At 34.0% G+C, this 17,455-nt stretch overlaps 3 protein-coding genes across 3 annotated transcripts in view; 1 reads left to right on the top strand and 2 right to left on the bottom strand.

Moving 5' to 3' along the window:
* LOC112465244 overlaps window positions 1-6,874 on the bottom strand; it is an 11,951-nt gene extending 5,077 nt beyond the window's left edge. Inside the window, exons 1-3 of the mRNA XM_025032724.1 lie at window positions 3,638-6,874; window positions 2,508-2,657; window positions 5-64 (exon numbers count right to left, since the gene is read on the bottom strand). Of these exons, the coding sequence (XP_024888492.1) occupies window positions 5-64; window positions 2,508-2,657; window positions 3,638-3,785 (358 nt within the window). The 5' untranslated portion in view covers window positions 3,786-6,874. The remainder of the gene's footprint in view (window positions 1-4; window positions 65-2,507; window positions 2,658-3,637) is intronic.
* Window positions 6,875-6,933: 59 nt separating this feature from the next.
* LOC112464730 lies at window positions 6,934-10,344 on the bottom strand. Its single transcript, XM_025031888.1, has 3 exons — window positions 10,261-10,344; window positions 7,489-9,894; window positions 6,934-7,200 (listed from the first exon to the last, which is right to left on the bottom strand). The coding sequence occupies exons 1-3, from the start codon at window positions 10,286-10,288 to the stop codon at window positions 6,983-6,985; spliced, it is 2,652 nt and encodes an 883-aa protein (XP_024887656.1). The 5' UTR covers window positions 10,289-10,344; the 3' UTR covers window positions 6,934-6,982.
* Window positions 10,345-11,892: 1,548 nt separating this feature from the next.
* Window positions 11,893-15,896, top strand: LOC112464747 (protein draper-like). The gene is made up of 13 exons (XM_025031904.1): window positions 11,893-12,000; window positions 12,399-12,593; window positions 12,689-12,829; window positions 12,901-13,041; window positions 13,155-13,301; window positions 13,427-13,555; window positions 13,624-13,746; window positions 13,909-14,193; window positions 14,281-14,406; window positions 14,600-14,719; window positions 14,836-15,039; window positions 15,123-15,299; window positions 15,816-15,896. The coding sequence occupies exons 1-13, from the start codon at window positions 11,940-11,942 to the stop codon at window positions 15,887-15,889; spliced, it is 1,923 nt and encodes a 640-aa protein (XP_024887672.1). The 5' UTR covers window positions 11,893-11,939; the 3' UTR covers window positions 15,890-15,896.
* Window positions 15,897-17,455: the final 1,559 nt, after the last annotated feature.

The following is a 17,455-nucleotide window of genomic DNA, read 5'->3' as shown; positions in this document are numbered from 1 at the left end:
TTACGCTGCACACAGTGAGCATCTTCTATGCACTCTACGTCAGAATTGCAGGTTGCACGTAGTGCTGAAAGACAAAAACATAATTTTTAAAATAACTTAAGAATTTGCGTAGACGACTCTCTAAAAAGCAAAACGCGAATTCTTTCTTGATTTTATTTAAAATATCTTACTATCTCCAAAAGTGGAGTCCGAATATGTACAATAGATATATATAATAATAAATAAATTATATTTATAAATTTATTTTTAACGAGCCTGGGATTTTACGATTTACGATTTATGTGAGCTTGTATGATTTTAATTACTGTAAATATGTAGTTGTTCGAAAGTGGACCGAGCGCGCGAGCGAAGGCTGCACGAACCGCGAATTGCAACGAGACAGAAGTAGAGTTGACGGACAAGTTGGTTTAACAATAATTACAGTATGTACAATATTTACAAAACGCAGAATCGCGAATAAGACGGATGGTAGATCAATTCTCGAGAAAACGCAAGTGAAGGAGCGAGCAACTCGAACGATTAACAAACAGTGGCAGTGACTCGTTAAGTAGCAGAGAACGACTGGCCGTTGCCAAGGGCACGCGTCTCTTTAAGCTCTCGGGGGCTTCTCGCAAATTCGAGACTTTTCGGACACACGCGTCACCGAGAGATCCGTGGTCGACAATTATAAACAGAGGAAATAAAGCGAACACGCGAAGACCATTCGCTCGGCAATGCTTTGTTTCCGCTGTTTATTCATTAGGTCGTCACGGCGATAAGAACGCTCGGAGTCTCGGTGCTCGCAATTGCGGTGCTGAAAACCGATTTTATTATTTCGACTCCGATATCGATAGAAACTTTTAAGCAATCTTAAACATACCGCCCGCCTCGTCAGAGGGGCTGACGAAATAAATCGCGGTATGGTAATTAACGGTGACACGCTGATTCGCCGGCGGGGTCGTTTGACTCTCGATCGCACGCGCGAATGTTTACGTCGCGCATTGTCGCAACGCACGGGGATTTAAAGATCCTGGAATCCGCTTAAAGCGGATCTATTGAACACCATGAATTTAAGTCCGGTTGCAAAAAATACGTCAGTAAGCAGAGCTACTTTAAGACCGCGATCGTAACACGCGCGCCTTGTCACACATTGCAGGCGGAGTATTCGCGGAATTTTCAGCGTTAACGTTTCACTTTACTCAAGGTATTTTAATTTGGCACAATTCTTTAATTTAATCAATGACGGTAATGCGTTCGCAGGGAATTCTTTCTAAATAAAGCCTATATATCGGCGTCGCTAGTCGGTAGAATTACAAGTTTTATAATAGGCCGGGTAAACTCCGCCGCCGCCGCGGTACGAACGGTGACCACGCAAACGCGTCCGTCCTCTCCCGGATAGACTCGGATGACTCGGGCTAACGGCCATCTCGTTGGCGGAGTGGCTTCGTTCCCGATGAGGCAGAGGCTGCCGACCCGGAGGTCAGGCTTCTGGATAAGCCATTTGGGACGATGACTCAGGGCGTGGAGATACTCTCGAGCCCACCGCTCCCAAAAGTGATCCCGCATCTTCTGCAACAACTGCTAGCGGGATAGGCGATTGGCAGGCACGTCCAGCAACGACGACTCGGGCACACCCGTTAACGCAGACCCCACCAGGATATGCCCCGGCATCAGCGCAGCCAAGTCAGTAGTAATTACCCCATTTAACTTTTCGAGCGTGAGCATAATTCAAGCAGCGATCGATTCGTTATCACAATTAATTACCCTTAAAATGTTCGAGGCAATCATCGGCAACTCTGCCAAAGATCAGAAAGGAAACGTGCATAGTGATCATCTAATCAAATGAAATTGCCAAGTTTCCGGGTCGTTTCACGAACCTCTAATATTACGTATCGAACTACAAATTGCTTGGTACACGTTATACGATTTCCAAAGTTCTAAAATTTATTTGCTGCATCGTACCAGGTACGGTTATTGCCATCACTTTGGTTAATAATTTATTGAAAAGATAATATTTAATGTAATAATTTATTGACACAATGTAATATGAGAGCTATTATTTTTACTGTTATTGCCGTTCTACATTCACGCCTTTTCTTGTGGTGAAGCGAAGCTACATACAGAAAAACGAGTTGTATCGGGCGTAACTACTGAAGGTAGGTCGAACCGGTACTCCTTTACCCGTACCAATTTGCATAGATAACCATAGACCGGCTACGAACACTATCACACGTGTGTGTTCACATATTGCAATATAGCACGTAAGTATATGCAAATCTCTACCGCCTTCTAGTTAAAACGACTTTCCAAATTTGACTAATTTCAAGAAATTCATCAGGCGATAAATATAACAAAGATATGCAAGCCATTGAGAATGTAAGCACGCACATAAAATATTAAATAGAAAGTGATGTCACATGTTATATAGTACCTATATTTCTGAAGTCTACCAAAAAATATTTTAGATATATATATTTACCTATAAATTTGAAATTTTTATATTAATTTCCTAATAAAAATTGGTTTACCTTTGAATTTGTTAGCGCAGGCACCATTAAGTGGTGCCGAGTAATCACCGCAGAGACATCGAGTTCTTCCATCCCGGGGGTCCGACATGCACGTTGTATTTTGAATTCCAGCACAGTCACTTTCCATCCTACACTCGCGAGCTTTACCAGCTGCAATTGTATTATATCATGTACAATAGCATTCTGTGTAAGAAACCGTAATTTTATTTGACCTTTAACTAGTTTAATGTGTTTTTAGTCTCATAAAAATGTATGCAATATTATATTTTGCCATATAACTGGAGATTAAATCTGCGAATTTAAAGCAAAGGTAATAACTAAGATTTTGCAGTAATCATAAATGCATATTTGATATTTAAATGTTCGAAGAATCTTTTCGTCTTTTATTCTTCTTTATTAACGAGCCCGGTGAAACATCACAAAGATAAAATATAGTACGTAATACAACTTTCGCTAAATTATCATTGTCTTAATATTGTTATAAAATCTTAATTGTACAAATACATATAATGTCAAATAATGTAAATATTATAATCGTTGAAAACCATGCAGATTAGAACTCTGACATTCAGCACTGCATTAGTATTCACTTCGGTTTAACCTTGACACTTAAACATCAGATTTTTATATCTACGCAATTTTAAATTGTGACTGATTTATTAGACGCATTAATTTGCATATTTATAGAAGTGTCATAGAAATGCACAGAAATGATTGATGTTATAAAACACATCCATAACTATCTTGTTTTTGAAATTATTGAAAATCCATAACTATCTTGTTTTGAAATTACTGAAAATAAGTATCATAATTTACGCATTAAAGTAGTTATCACGCTTAATAAAATTGCATTTTATATAATCTACGATGTAATTAAGTTTGTATACCTTTACTCTTAATATTAAGTCATTAGAAAATAATATAACAGAATCGATACATACATTATGATGTCTGTCTGCTACTCATAAATTTGCTTTAAAATAAAGTTGGATTATACTTTATGAATGGTGAAATTAATATGAGAACATATTAAATTATTGCATTCAATAATTATTTTCAAATTATAACTATTTAGAAACATTATACATTAGGTTAACAATATAATCTTTGAATTTTCGTTTATTACATACTTGGTGTAGGCGGCGGCGGTGGATTCGGGTTTTGATTCTGTGGATTGCTCTTCCCAAAAGTTGTGAGGGCAGCGGACATCGGCGGCGAAAAGATTGATATGACCAATAGGATGGATATAATTATTCGAAGACCCATTCCGCCTCTCATGATCTCTCAATTGTTACGCAAACAATATTTAATTATTACCACTTGTGGACACAAATCACGAATCCAAGCTCTATCAAAGAGATAACTTGCGAGGGAAAAAAATCACTTCCTTTCCTGATTAGATTTTTAATTTCTTCACTTCGATACTTTCACCCCAAACTATTCCTCTTATCTTCTTAACGGATTAATCTCGGATACACCAGATCACTCCGATGAAAGTCTGACGGAACCCGTGACGGAAAAGTTAGGCGAGATTATTCTTCGCACTTTCGATCTACTTACGCGGAATACTAGTATGTTTGATTCCAAGACTGCGTGTTACAAGGACGTTGGAAGGCCTTTTAAGCCTTCGAGGCACCCCCACTACCTCCTACGTGCTGCCACTACTGAAGCAGAAAATGCTCTGCCATAGGGTGGCTACCTTTACCACCTTTCTTAAGATCTGAATACGAAGCTAGCCGGCTGAACTTCGATCGCCTCGAAAGACGCGGCTAGATGTTCTATTACTGAGCCATTGCTGAGCATTACCAGCACAATTTATAAATCTAACACATACAATCTGACTCCTTTTCAGGGTATCACTCGGAAATTCATGAAGCATTCTACTTTGCATCGTTATCATTTATTTATATATCTATTCTCAATATAAATTCTTATATACTAATAGCAACATTTAAAAATTTCTACACAATTATATGATTGAACTATGCATAAATCTGATTATAACACTAACTTTTATTTTTTATAAAGTTACATGTCTGATCTGAGACAAACTTTTGTAATTACTGCAGCCATATCAACGATCTGTTTAAGTTTCTCCCGTCTATTCGAAGAAAATTACGGGAATGTTCGCTGAGTTTTTTTATAGCATATATATATTGCAATCACGAGATTATTGAAGTAAAAAGTTGGTCTCACGCTGCCGTCGAATATGGGTTACATGCCTCATCTGAAAACCCCGCAATTATTTTAATCGACCTTATACATGCACTAAATCAAATATTCGCTTGGATCTTTATCGCTCATACAAGATAATAAAAACTTATTTATTAATTAATATTTTTTAGAAACCACTGTACAAAAAGCAAATTGTTTTGTTCATTTTATTCACCCATACATTTCTTTCCATAAAAAATAATTTCTTGAAAGTTCTCTTTTATTTTTTATGTCTCTGTTTCTTAGTTTGCAGCAAACAATTGAGAACAAATAAAAATTATTGCAATCATGAAAGAAAGATTATCGGATAATTATCGTTTTTAATAACTTCAATAATTCTTATTTAATAATTGCAGTAATCATCTTTATGTTTATGAACTATTTGTTACAAACTTAAAAACAGAGGAAAGAATAGGTAATATATAAAAACTTTTTAAAAAATAGTTTTTAAGAAAGAAACAGCGAAACTAAGTTATTTTTGCGATACAAAAACGATAATTTTGAATTAATGTTTTTCCATTATTTGTATAATTGCTTCTAAACAGGAGCAACCTATCGCAAGAAAATTTAATATCATCATCGCCCATTTATCACAAAATATGTATCGCACGATATATTTAACAACATTAATACAAGTATAAAAGTATATAATTATATTTTTATTTATTTTCTTTAGTGACGTTTAAAAGTAAATGAGGAAACATAAAAAATGTAAGTGTAAGAATTTAGCAGCATTATTCCTGTAGAATAAGATTTATTATTAAGGCTTTCTCACGCAGTTCTCATTTAATTATTTAGCTTAGTTCTTCCGTTATCATGTGCTCGACATCACGACGTTACATTTCTTTGAAACTCGAGAGCCTTTATCGAGTTCTAAATGTTAACTACGCAAGTTACAAAGGAGGCGCATCCGGCTGCTCTTGCACGAAAGCGACCGAAAATTTATCGCCTTGTTGCCAGTATTTTATAGGCAGACAGTCGTAGAAACGTGTCCGCTCGCACGCCAAGTGCATCGCGCCTCGCCTTGCAACATCTACAGCAGCAGGAAGGCGGGTGTCGGATTGTCGTGACGATTTTACAGCTATCGCGTCGCCTTTTGTTTCGACGGGGAAACCTCCCCATCGATCGTCGATCACGAAAGCTCGCGTGTGATTCATAAATTTAACAAGACGCGTGCAAGACGTGCCGTGATTTACAAGGCAATTTACCGGAATGCTCGTCCGGCGATCGAAATATACTGATCGAACTGTCGTGGCCGATCTTGCATGTTTCACGAAAACTGTAAGGTGTAAGGTCAGCGCGCGATTAAGCCCGTGATTGGCTGACAAGTGCTGGCATTAATAAAGAAGCGCAACGCTATATGCTATATCAACTCAACAACATACTTGATAAGATCAGCAATCATATTTTATTAAAAGTTCCATTTACGTAACTTTGAATAAATCACAATTCCTGCAGCGTTCTGTTTCTGATGAGTTTGAACATTGAAATTGCTGAATAAATTACTGATTTCTTCTGTGCACGATACTGTGCAATTTACTAAAATATATTCTTTTAAATCCTTTTGACTGACACCTACAACGCATTAAATTCAAATACACTAACGATACAGTTGAATTAATGAGCAATAAATAACAATTTGGTTGCTTTATTTATATGCAAAGAGCTGCTCGCTACAGTAAATATTACATCGATTTAAAATTTTACTTTAAAGTGGAAACAGTAGCCAAAGGTTATGCACTTTCAGTATAATCAAGAACCTATTTTCAAGATATATGAGCTTGACCTACTTTTCCAATTCTATAATCACCAAACAACCAATTGCAATCGTCACTCAGCTAACGCATGAGACGTTATCGCATTAACGCAGCTACGTATAAATCGTAAGAAATTAGCATGAATAAGTTCAAGGTCTATGCGCAGGCATATGAGCAACGCACTAATTATTCCATGGCGTGCTTTTGTCAAATACCTACAGATTTTACCGACAAATTTTGTGAGCACATTATATATTACGTATACTATCGCATTGCGATAGAAACAATTAAAATGCGCTTTAACGCTGTATATTCGTACTTATTATGATATAAAAGTTCCTGTAATATGTGATAATCAATATAAATAGCTTTTATAACATCTTTACAAATAATTTATTTATTATTTGTATCAAATTAATAGAGAAAGAAAGAAAGAGAGGAAGAGAGCTAAGAAGAACAAGAAAAAAAGAGAAATTTATGTTTCTTTTTTTTCACATATTTTTCTTATACAATTCTCGATGTGTATAATTCGCGGTGTTTTTCAGTTTCAATCGGAAATTCACTCGAAGCGTAATCGTCATCAAGCTTATTGGTAAGAAGATATCGTTCATGAAGTCTGTCAATGTAGAAAGCAATAATTTCCATTTTCTGGAACATTTTTCTCAAATTTTCTAACGAATCCACGTTTTTCTCATCTTCTTCTAACGTATTTGATACCTGATCTGTAATAATGCAACATTATTTTAAATAAATTAATAGCAGCAAAGATATACAATATATCTTAAGTTACATTACATTAATTTATATTTACCATAACAATGTCAAATAAAGAAATGTATTTAATAATGAGATGTATTTTTTAATGTAATACAACTACTGTCTTAAGGGATATTGTAAGAATTAAAGAACAAAATGAATATTTTTTTAAAGCAATTTGACAAATAATATGCTGAAAAATATAAATAAAATATATTAACAAATCTATTTTTTAAATATAATAATTGACATACCCTGTGGCCATGTAAGATCATCAGTCATTCGTTTTCTTCGATAATGAGAATCATCCATACTGTGTGGATAGTCGGAATTTCGTTCATATTCCAAAAGTTTCCTTAAAGCAGCGTATTGTTCACGCCATGGATGTTGGGATATGGAACGCATATAACGAAGAGTATTGCAAATATTATTCCGATAATTATTTTCATAAGAATTTTTTGGTAAATACCGCGTCAGGATATTTGACATTTTATTTTTAAGTAAAGAAGTTAGCTGCTTTTCCAAAGTGTGAAAATGATCGAAATCTTTCAAAGAAGTTTCGCTATTATCAGAAACTGAATAATCTCGCTCTTTGCTGACTAATTGTTCTTGTTGTTGTGTACCGGAAATATCAAGAAATAAATTCTGTCCTTTGTTTGAATCGATGGTACTGGAATCGAATTCAGGGATAGAGGATGGTACCGTCGTGACTTGTTTTACTTTGTCATTGTCCGCACTTGAATCATAAGATAAAGAATCGTAAAATGCCGTCGAAAAATAATCGTGATTTTCTTCGCCATCGAAAGGATCAATATAAGCCGCATCAGATAAATCCGGTAACACATCAATTTTCACACTTGTGCTTTCTTGTGATTCAATCGCGTTGATTATTTTAGGTACGCCATTCCGCGATGCCGTAACTTCTTTATCAGAATTTTCATTAGAAATATTTTCAACCTCCAATTTCTCATTTGCATCTTCGTCACACTCGGTACGTAAGTAACCGTCCAAAATGTCTTCAAAATTAGTGACTTTCGGGACATCGGTTGGAGGTATTTCGGGCGAGGTGACATTCCATTCTTCATTGAACTTAATAGCGGGACAATTCACTTTGAGAATACCCATTTTAATTGTTATCTCGCACTGACTTCCTGGAATAACATCGTCAACATCCATGTCCTCGTTCGTATCCCACAATGAACTAACTCGATGATGTATCTCGCTTGACCTCGGTATATCTCCCAGTTCAAGATCTACAAAGGAAGGGGGCCCATTAAACCATTGGAATTTATCAACATTTGGCGTCGAGGATTCTATCATCTCGGAATTTGGTCGGAAAAACCATAATTTGTAAGGATTCTCAGTATTCTCCGTTGATTCGTATTTCTCATCTTCTTTCATCTTTGCGAGACTCTCAGATGAATATAAATCTTTTATATCTTGCACAGTGATGCCCGATAAATCAAAACGATCTTGGCTTCCGGACGTAAATGCTGACATATCGCTACCTTTTATATCGTGTTTATCTTCAATTCTTTCAGCAATATCATCGCTTGACCCATTTTCGATTTGTTCTGAACTTTCTTGTGCTAATAGAGGCTGAGAAATAGGAAAACCTATGGACGAGTCTTTTGTTAACATATCAGAAAACTCATGAGACTCGTAAGGTGGGCATATCACAATACCTAGTTCTTCAGCTCGTGCATTTACTCGTTTATCGGTATCATCAAATAAAGAATTTTCCTGTGCCGCATCTTTGGTTGAATCGGAAAATTCCTGTTCCGAATCTTGCAAAGCATTTATCAGATCTTCACTATGATCTATAAAATTCTCAGGATTTAAGATTGTTACAATGTTTAATTCTAAATCATTAAGCTTGTTAGACTCATCCAACGCATGATTTTCTTGACTTCCTAATGTCAAACGATTAACATTCTCAGTAAAATCATTCCTTTCGATTTTTTCTAAATCGTTAGTTGCTTTTATTTTACTTATATTTCGTAGTTTCTCAAAAAATAGTGTAGGGTGGAAAAATTCATCGTCCTTGTCAACATTATCGTCAGTATTTTTATCAATGTATTCAACTGAAAATAATATTTGGGGTACTGAGCTCTTCGTAAACTTCTTATCTAAATTTCTAGATGATAGTGTTGACAATAATCTGTCGATGGCATTTATTCCAATGTTATTACTTTTCATGTTATTAGAATTTTGCATATTTGCTTGCATCATCCTGGGTACATTTGTTACCAGGGTTACAGTTCCCTTGTTGTCCGTTAAATCTTGATCTTTCGCAAATTTCATGTTTTCTAAAAGATTATTTATCTTATCTATAATGACCTCAGGCTTGACAAATATCCCAGGGATCTCTGTATTTGGATATTTGGACTTCTGTATTTCAGATAATGATTCAGATTCAATCATTGATGGATTTCTCTCAATAGTGATGCTCGTAGTCTCACTTTTTATTTCTCCGGGACGATAATTCTGCAAGATCATGTAACAACCCCATCCGAAGAACAACGTTACTTCTAATAAGAGTATCAGTCTGAGATAGGGTATGCATCCTATGCAACAGTTGGTTTTATATTCGATTCTCTTCATGTACTTTTGCTTTCCCTGATATAATCCTTCTTCCATATCTGCGAGTTGCATGTTATCTGTGTAAATTTAAATTTTTATTTATTTAAGCATTTTATTTACAAAATAACTAAATGTTTATTAATGAACATATTTATTTAAAAACGTTAAATAAATATATTATATAGAAAAAGAGCTTAACTCAATGTATTTATTATTATTATATAATCAAAATTCATTTACGAAACGATTTTTTACGTTACAATGCCCTAATTAATTTATAAGACTAAAAAAATAAAATGTAAGAATAAAAATATTAATATAACAGAAGCACGGTAAAACTTTTTTGGTTACTTTAAACAATGTTTTAATAAATTTTCTATAATTAACGCGAATAATTATCACTCTTTTATATTTAACATAAAAACACGAGTAATATTGCTCACTCTCACTAATGCTCCACTGTTCCTTCATGATGAGCGAATAATCGTAAACTGAACATTCCTTTGAGACGCGAGATCGTAATAAATATTCGCAGTAGTATGAATTAATCTCGACCTGCTAAAATAGCATATAGAAGGTCGAGATAAAAGCTGTCCCCTTCCACATTTTTAGGTACGAGGAAGACGTAGATCGGGTCATCAATTATCTTTCCCGGGTCAACAGAGCTGATGACTATGTCTCGCTGTCAACAGAAACTTACCTCGTAGTTACATGTATATGTTTGTTTAATTTCGAAATTAATTTAATATAAAGAGCATAAAAAAAATTTTTTTAAATACATTGAATTCATTGCATTTATAAAAATCGACTTTACACGCCTTAAAAACAGATTGAAAAAAATAAATTTAATACGACTTTTTGCGTACATTGAATTAATCGCATGTTGTATTTTTTGCTCATAATTGCCGATATATTATCTAAAATTTATTGTTAATTCAATTGAACTCAAGCAGTTGCAATAAATTAAATTATCTTAATTATATTAGAAGAAGTGATTAAACGTATATCTACTTTTTAGATCAACGTTGTATAAGCATTTTTATAAAACAATTATCGCTTTCAGAAATTAAAAAAATATAAATAGATTCTATTTTTTTTATGTGTTGTAAAAAATGTTTAAAAATATATAATATATTAAGCGAGAAACAGATTGAATTTAATTTCATTTATAAAGATCAATTTTGAACGCCATGAACAAGTTGAAAACAACAAATGAGATATAATTTGTTGCATGTATCGAATTAATATCGTATTGTATTTTTTGGTCACTGTTTAATTCCTGCTATATTACCTGTAATTTATTGTAATGATCTAATTTGATTGGATTTAAACAATTGCAGTAAATCAAATCAAATTATATTTAATTATGTTATAACAAATTGCAATGATTAAGTGTTATATATCTGTTTTCAGATCGACGTTGTATAAGCGTTTTTTTATGAAACGATGATCACTTTTAGGGACATTAAAACCAAAAAATATAAACAAATTTTCATTTTTAAAAAATGTTTTGTGTAATGTTGTATTACTTCCGTCTTTTATAATATATTGAACATAAGTTCAAATAACACATATCATCCAAAGATTATTTTCTCACGATAACAGAACAGGTGTTCCAATCGAGATGATATCGTAAGACAGTGCCGGTCGTATATTCCAAAGAACCAAGTGTCAAATGTATTACAACTCTAATAAGAAGTAAATAAAAAACGACAGTATAATTTTTACGAAGGTAATGAGATTTTTTGAATGTTTTTTATTATAACATAATGCATACATAAGTGCATATTATGAAATAAAGACGGAAATTTTTATGATTATGTTAGAAATAGCTACGGAAATAAAATATAGTGAACGCTATGATAGAATATATGTAAAACGAGAAAGACTTCCTAAAAATAATTAATTCCTAAAAATAATATTTGAAAAAAAAAGTACAATATTGTATGAAAAGAAGAAGATATTAGTGTGTAATAATTACTGCTTTCTAAATTTATGAGACTGAATTCCTGCGTTTTATACTTTGTTTAGCGTCGGCACTGGTCTCAGATTTGATAAAAGAAGCCAGTCTGATTAAACTTCATTATTGAAGACGTTACAATAATACTCGCATGTGCTAAAGATGCGACAAATTCAGCAAGTTGTATACATTTTATTATATCTACAATTTCTCGTCCACAATGGTAAGTATTTACAAGAATTTAGGATATAACAATAAATTTTACATTTTTATGTATACAGTGGATCAAAAAAGTATTTGCACACTTAATTTTTTTACAATAACTTTATTCGAAGGAATAATACATAATTACGAATTGTGTCCACAAGTAACTTATTACTTGTTTACATAATTTGTAATTATGTATTATTCTCTTAAATAAAGTTATTGTAAGAAAACTGGGTGTGCAAATACTTTTTTGATCCACTGTACAGTACATTTGCAAAAATTCTTTAAAATAGCTGTTATTATACATATAAGTGTGCTTTTATATAATTAAACATATTATTTATAAGAAATTATTATTAAATATATAAGACGGAAATTCAGATAAAGATTAAAACAAGAAATAAAATATTTTAGTGTTCACATTTAACATCGACATTTCATCGAAAGAAACAAGCGATACCAGCGATACAAATGATATAATGTGGATTAATGAATGGGAATGCAGCTCTAATAATGATTGTACGGCGAAAAACAGTGTGTGCAATAACAGTTTGTGTCAGTGCGCGTCCGGATTTATTTTTAACGCTGATATGACAGCCTGCGTTAAAGGTAACATTGTTTCATCTAAACTTCATTGCTTTCTTACAATTAGAATAATATTATTGATTGCACATAAACAAAGAAATTATCGCTACTTTTCGCAGTTGCAACTAGATTTTATGATTTATGTGAGGATACAATACAGTGTTCGGCTTATCTCCTCAGTGGCGCTAAATGTGTGGAAAATGTCTGTGTATGTGGTCCTGGTTACTACTATCTACATGGTAGATGTAATCGGCACGTCGGTGAGTGATTTCTATTATTTTACTTGTTATGTCTTTCCAAGTTAATGATAAAAAATATTGTTAATACGTAGGCTTATTCGAGAAGTGTAAGCAAAATATTGACTGCTATGTGAACGCCGACTTTGAAGCAAGCACTTGCGATGCAGGAATTTGCAAATGTAGTCCTGGCTTTTACCAGCGTGAATATCGCACTTGTCGGAAAGAGGGGAAAGGTAAAGATGCTCAACGACCATGTTACACGGACAAAATACATAAATTTATAATATACTATGACACAACATTGAAATATTGTGTTGTAAAACTTTATTTAATGTTGTTCGCGCAGCCGTCGGCGACGAGTGCACAGTTGATATCGATTGTACTTTCGGTAATGCGACATGTAGTAAGTTCGTATGCGCTGTAAAATCCGAAGCTGATGAAACTGTCGAACTTTGGTCTGACGTCATATCGACCAAAGAAATTTCGGATAAAGGTTAGTATATGAACAATAAGTAACAAATTAAATGTATAAAAGTATAAATGTAGAATCCTTAAAAATTTTTAATGATAAAATGATGAAACTGTAAGTGCGTTCATATGTGTGTATGTTTCTGTTAGAGGTGGGCAGTAATTGTAAGACCGACGAGGACTGTAAAGAAATGGGAAATGCCATATGCGGTCCTACCGGGACATGCCGTTGTGACCGTGCACATTTCGCATCGAATACAAGCACCAAATGTATCCCAGGTAATATTAATGACACTATCTCAGACACAATTTTACAGGTAATAATATTCAGGCACTTATGTCGGCAGAACTTGGAGAACCCTGTCACAAGGACGACGACAGCTACATCAAGAATTCTATTTGTCGTGAAGGGAGATGGAGTTGTACGACAGGCACGGTTGCATCTAAAGATAATCGCGAATGCCTTAATGGTAAGTAAAAAGCTTTAACTAAAAAGCTAAAACATACAATTTTGATAAATTTATCTTTTTATGGTGTCAATGTAAAATTAACGCACTGGAATGTATCAAATTAAAGACTCTGATTTTATACATTAAAATTATATTGATTTTTAATATGTTTATCTCATTCAGCGACCAGAGAGTATATGGGAAATTGCCAGCTGAACGAACAGTGTTATATCTTTGGTCCGGATGCTGTATGTGATAATAATACATGTATATGCAACGAGAATATTTCCCATTATGTGGAGAGTGAACTCTTTTGCTGGGGAAACACGGGGCTCGGTGAAACTTGCAAACAAGACCGAGACTGTTATGTGAAAGATTTCAAAGGCAATCTAGCATGCAATGGTACATGCGGCTGTCCCGAGGGCACGCACTTAAGCAAGGACAAAATAACTTGTATAGGACCAACAGGTAAACGGTTTTCTTATTATTACTTTTCCATTATGTAACAAAATTGATTGATTTGATATTTGACAAAATTTTTGCACTAAATCTTAGAAATTGGAGACGTTTGCGAAATAAACAGTGATTGTGCAACAATTCCGCATTCTACTTGTGAAAAAAAGAAAAAAGTGTGCACGTGTGCCAAGAACTATTATGAATCACACAAGCTTTGTTTGCCAGGTAATATCTTATTAATTCTGATAAAAATATCAATTTTTCATGAAAGTAAATAGTTTATATACTTTATATTAACATTTCTGAACAAATTACGTATTTTAAGAAATACAGAAATAATTGATGTAACGCGTAACTAAAATTTAATCATTAAAAGTAACAAAAATAGCGTTTACGTGATGCAGCAATTGAATTTTAGGTATCAATGCTAAATGCATAGATGACGAGAGTTGCGCACCAGAGAATTCCATATGTATTTCAAACAAATGTTTTTGTAAACCAAATTACGCGGAGGTGTCTGTTAATTTATGCATGCCAGGTAAGTATTTTTCTTAGTTTGGTCTTCTTAGTAGGTCTTCTTAGTAGGAAATATTGCTAAAAATTTCATATTCATATTATCGATAACTTTAATGTTTGGATTTAATATGTTTCTAGTATCAAGATTTGGCGAGCCTTGTTTAGCGGACTCTCAATGTTTTGCCGTTACAGTAAACGCAATTTGCAACGCGACCGTTGAGAAAAACAAAACTAATACTGCAGATGTAATGGTGTCGTCAACGGTAGCAGAAAGCAAAGTGTGTATCTGTAACAAAACAAGTAATATGACCTACAGATTCGGAGGATGTTATAAGGAGAGATGTAAGACAAAATAATCTATGCTCAGTTAATTTTTCGTAAAAATCATTTAAAACATTTATACTCTTTTATTTAAATTCTCGCAGTTCTTGAGGAAACTTGTACGAATTTACGCGAATGTTACGAAACCTCAGAAGAGGATCAGAACCATCAGAACAGAATAGTTTGCAAAAACGGGAAATGCGCGTGCACTTGGGGCTACATGAAGTTGAACAGTAGTGTCTGTGTAGAACATCCGCAACATTCAAAATTCTTTTTTAGGGGTAAGTATAACCTTGACTCAGTTAAGCGTCAATTAATAGAAAATTTTTGCCGCATTTTATTTCCACCTACCTGAAAGCAATGTATGTCGATTAACAGGAACCTTTTCTCAAGTGCGCATAAAATCCTTTTATGTGACAGAATAATGTGCTCGCAATTACGAGTCGCGCATTCGCACGCTAGTTCGAGAGCTGTGTTGTAATTTTTGCGATTAGCATCGATAAGACGTACCTACAATAACGTAACCCATCTAACAGACTTTTTGCTCGTTCTCATAGAAAGCGTGAAAAGCAGCGCTCTATCGAACATTGCTATTTCTCGAGCACACAATCTCGGAAATAAGTTTACTGCCGCGAATTCTGTTATCGCGTAATAATCGATAACGGTAGAAATAGCACTCGCCTTCTAAGCTACGTTTGACTGCTGAAAGCTACTTTTATCGTCATTTACCTCCTCCCGTTTTGTCACTATTCAAGCCAACTTGAATAATAAATTGATTAAATCGTGCTTCTTTCCAGGTGGTGCAACTAACGTCGTATCTATGGGACTTCTTTTAATCATATCTTTTATACTTTCTAGTAAATTATTTTAGATTTGTCGAAAATGAGACTTTTTGCAATAATAAAAAGACACAACTATTCTGTAAAATTGTACTGTTTGTTGTTACTTACGAATAATATTTTTTGACAGAAAATGTGTTATAAAAATTAAAAATTTCCGACAATTTTATTATTTTTGTGTTAAAATTTAAAAAATTATTTTAGAAAATAAAAAAAGATAATAGAAAATATCATTCTGTTCATACGTTGTAGTCTATTAATTCGATCGTAGTGACTAGGCAGCTAACGAAAGTCCATTATTAATTGCAATTATGCTATAACTGCCATAACATGATTAGGTCATTCATTTGTGATATGGGCAGACGAAAAATATGGCTGTACGTAGGTAGCGTGTGATTTGAATACCACCATTTCCGACTATACAGATTGATTAAAGAAAAATTACGGTTCTTAAGGTTCCGCCCAATGTGATAAGGAGACCAAAAATGATTAGGCCATTTATTCGTGATATGGGCAGACAAAAAATTTTACTGAAGTAGCGTATGATTTGAATACCACTATTTCCGGCTATACAAATTGATTAAAGAAAAAACTGCGGTTCTTATAAGGTTCCGCCGAATGTGATAAGGAGACCAAATAGCCGACACGCGAGCCGCGTCGTGTCGGCCATATTCATTATGACCATTTCTACTGAGCGAGCAACGCTCGCTTAAAGTGAACTTTCGATGACGTCGTCGATGTAAAGCATTGTGACGTCATAAAAATGGGGAAAAGAGAGGTCAAGATATAGGTACACTACTCAGATATATATTCTTTAAGCGATCGATCAGACGTAGAACTGGTGGACATGCAATGTCCCGAAAAGTCAAAATCCCAAAATTGAAGAAACGTGACAATGTGCCAAAATGTCATAATTCCGAAATTTTGGAAATGAGACAATGTCCCGAAAAGTTATACCGTTCAATCGTATATATACTTTGACGACTGCCGTTAAATTAACGGCAAAACGATAAACGTAACGATAAAAAGCATATAGTTTCACGTTCGACACACTATAAAAATTGACAATATTAAGGTATATTGGCGATTTTGACGACAGTGAACAAATAATATAAATTTACCTTATATCTTGACGAGAACATATTTACTCCATATAATTTTAGCCAAAAATGACTCGGATTTTGATATAGCTCCGAAGTCGGCGCGCAGCAAAAATATTTAACAAAAATCCATAAAATCAGCTTTAAAAAAAAAACATTGTAAACGAGAAAAGAATGTAAAACTATTTTGAAGTGTTTTTCTATCATTTTTCTATATATCACTTATGATTACCGAAATATACATATACGGTAAGTGTTTAATGAAAATAAAAAGTCACTCGGCGAACATCTTGTGCGCTTTCTCGTCTTAGTAATCGAAACTGTAAAATTGCCAGTATTAATAATGATTAATTCCAATAGGGCAGATTTCAAACTAACGAGTACTTGTTGAATCGTCTGTTTATCGTTTGCGGTTGCCGAGATATAAGCGTTTAATGAAAATGATGAATGGCGAGGCGCGCGATTCTTTTGGACAGCTCCGCGCTTTATTGCTATTGT

The sequence above is a fragment of the Temnothorax curvispinosus genome, unplaced genomic scaffold, assembly GCF_003070985.1.
Source record: "Temnothorax curvispinosus isolate PA1 unplaced genomic scaffold, ASM307098v1 QBEX01001498.1, whole genome shotgun sequence".
NCBI classification, from domain to species: Eukaryota; Metazoa; Arthropoda; class Insecta; order Hymenoptera; family Formicidae; genus Temnothorax; species Temnothorax curvispinosus.
The sequence above is the reverse complement of the archived record's forward strand: the minus strand, read 5'-3'. Positions and strand labels throughout refer to the sequence as shown.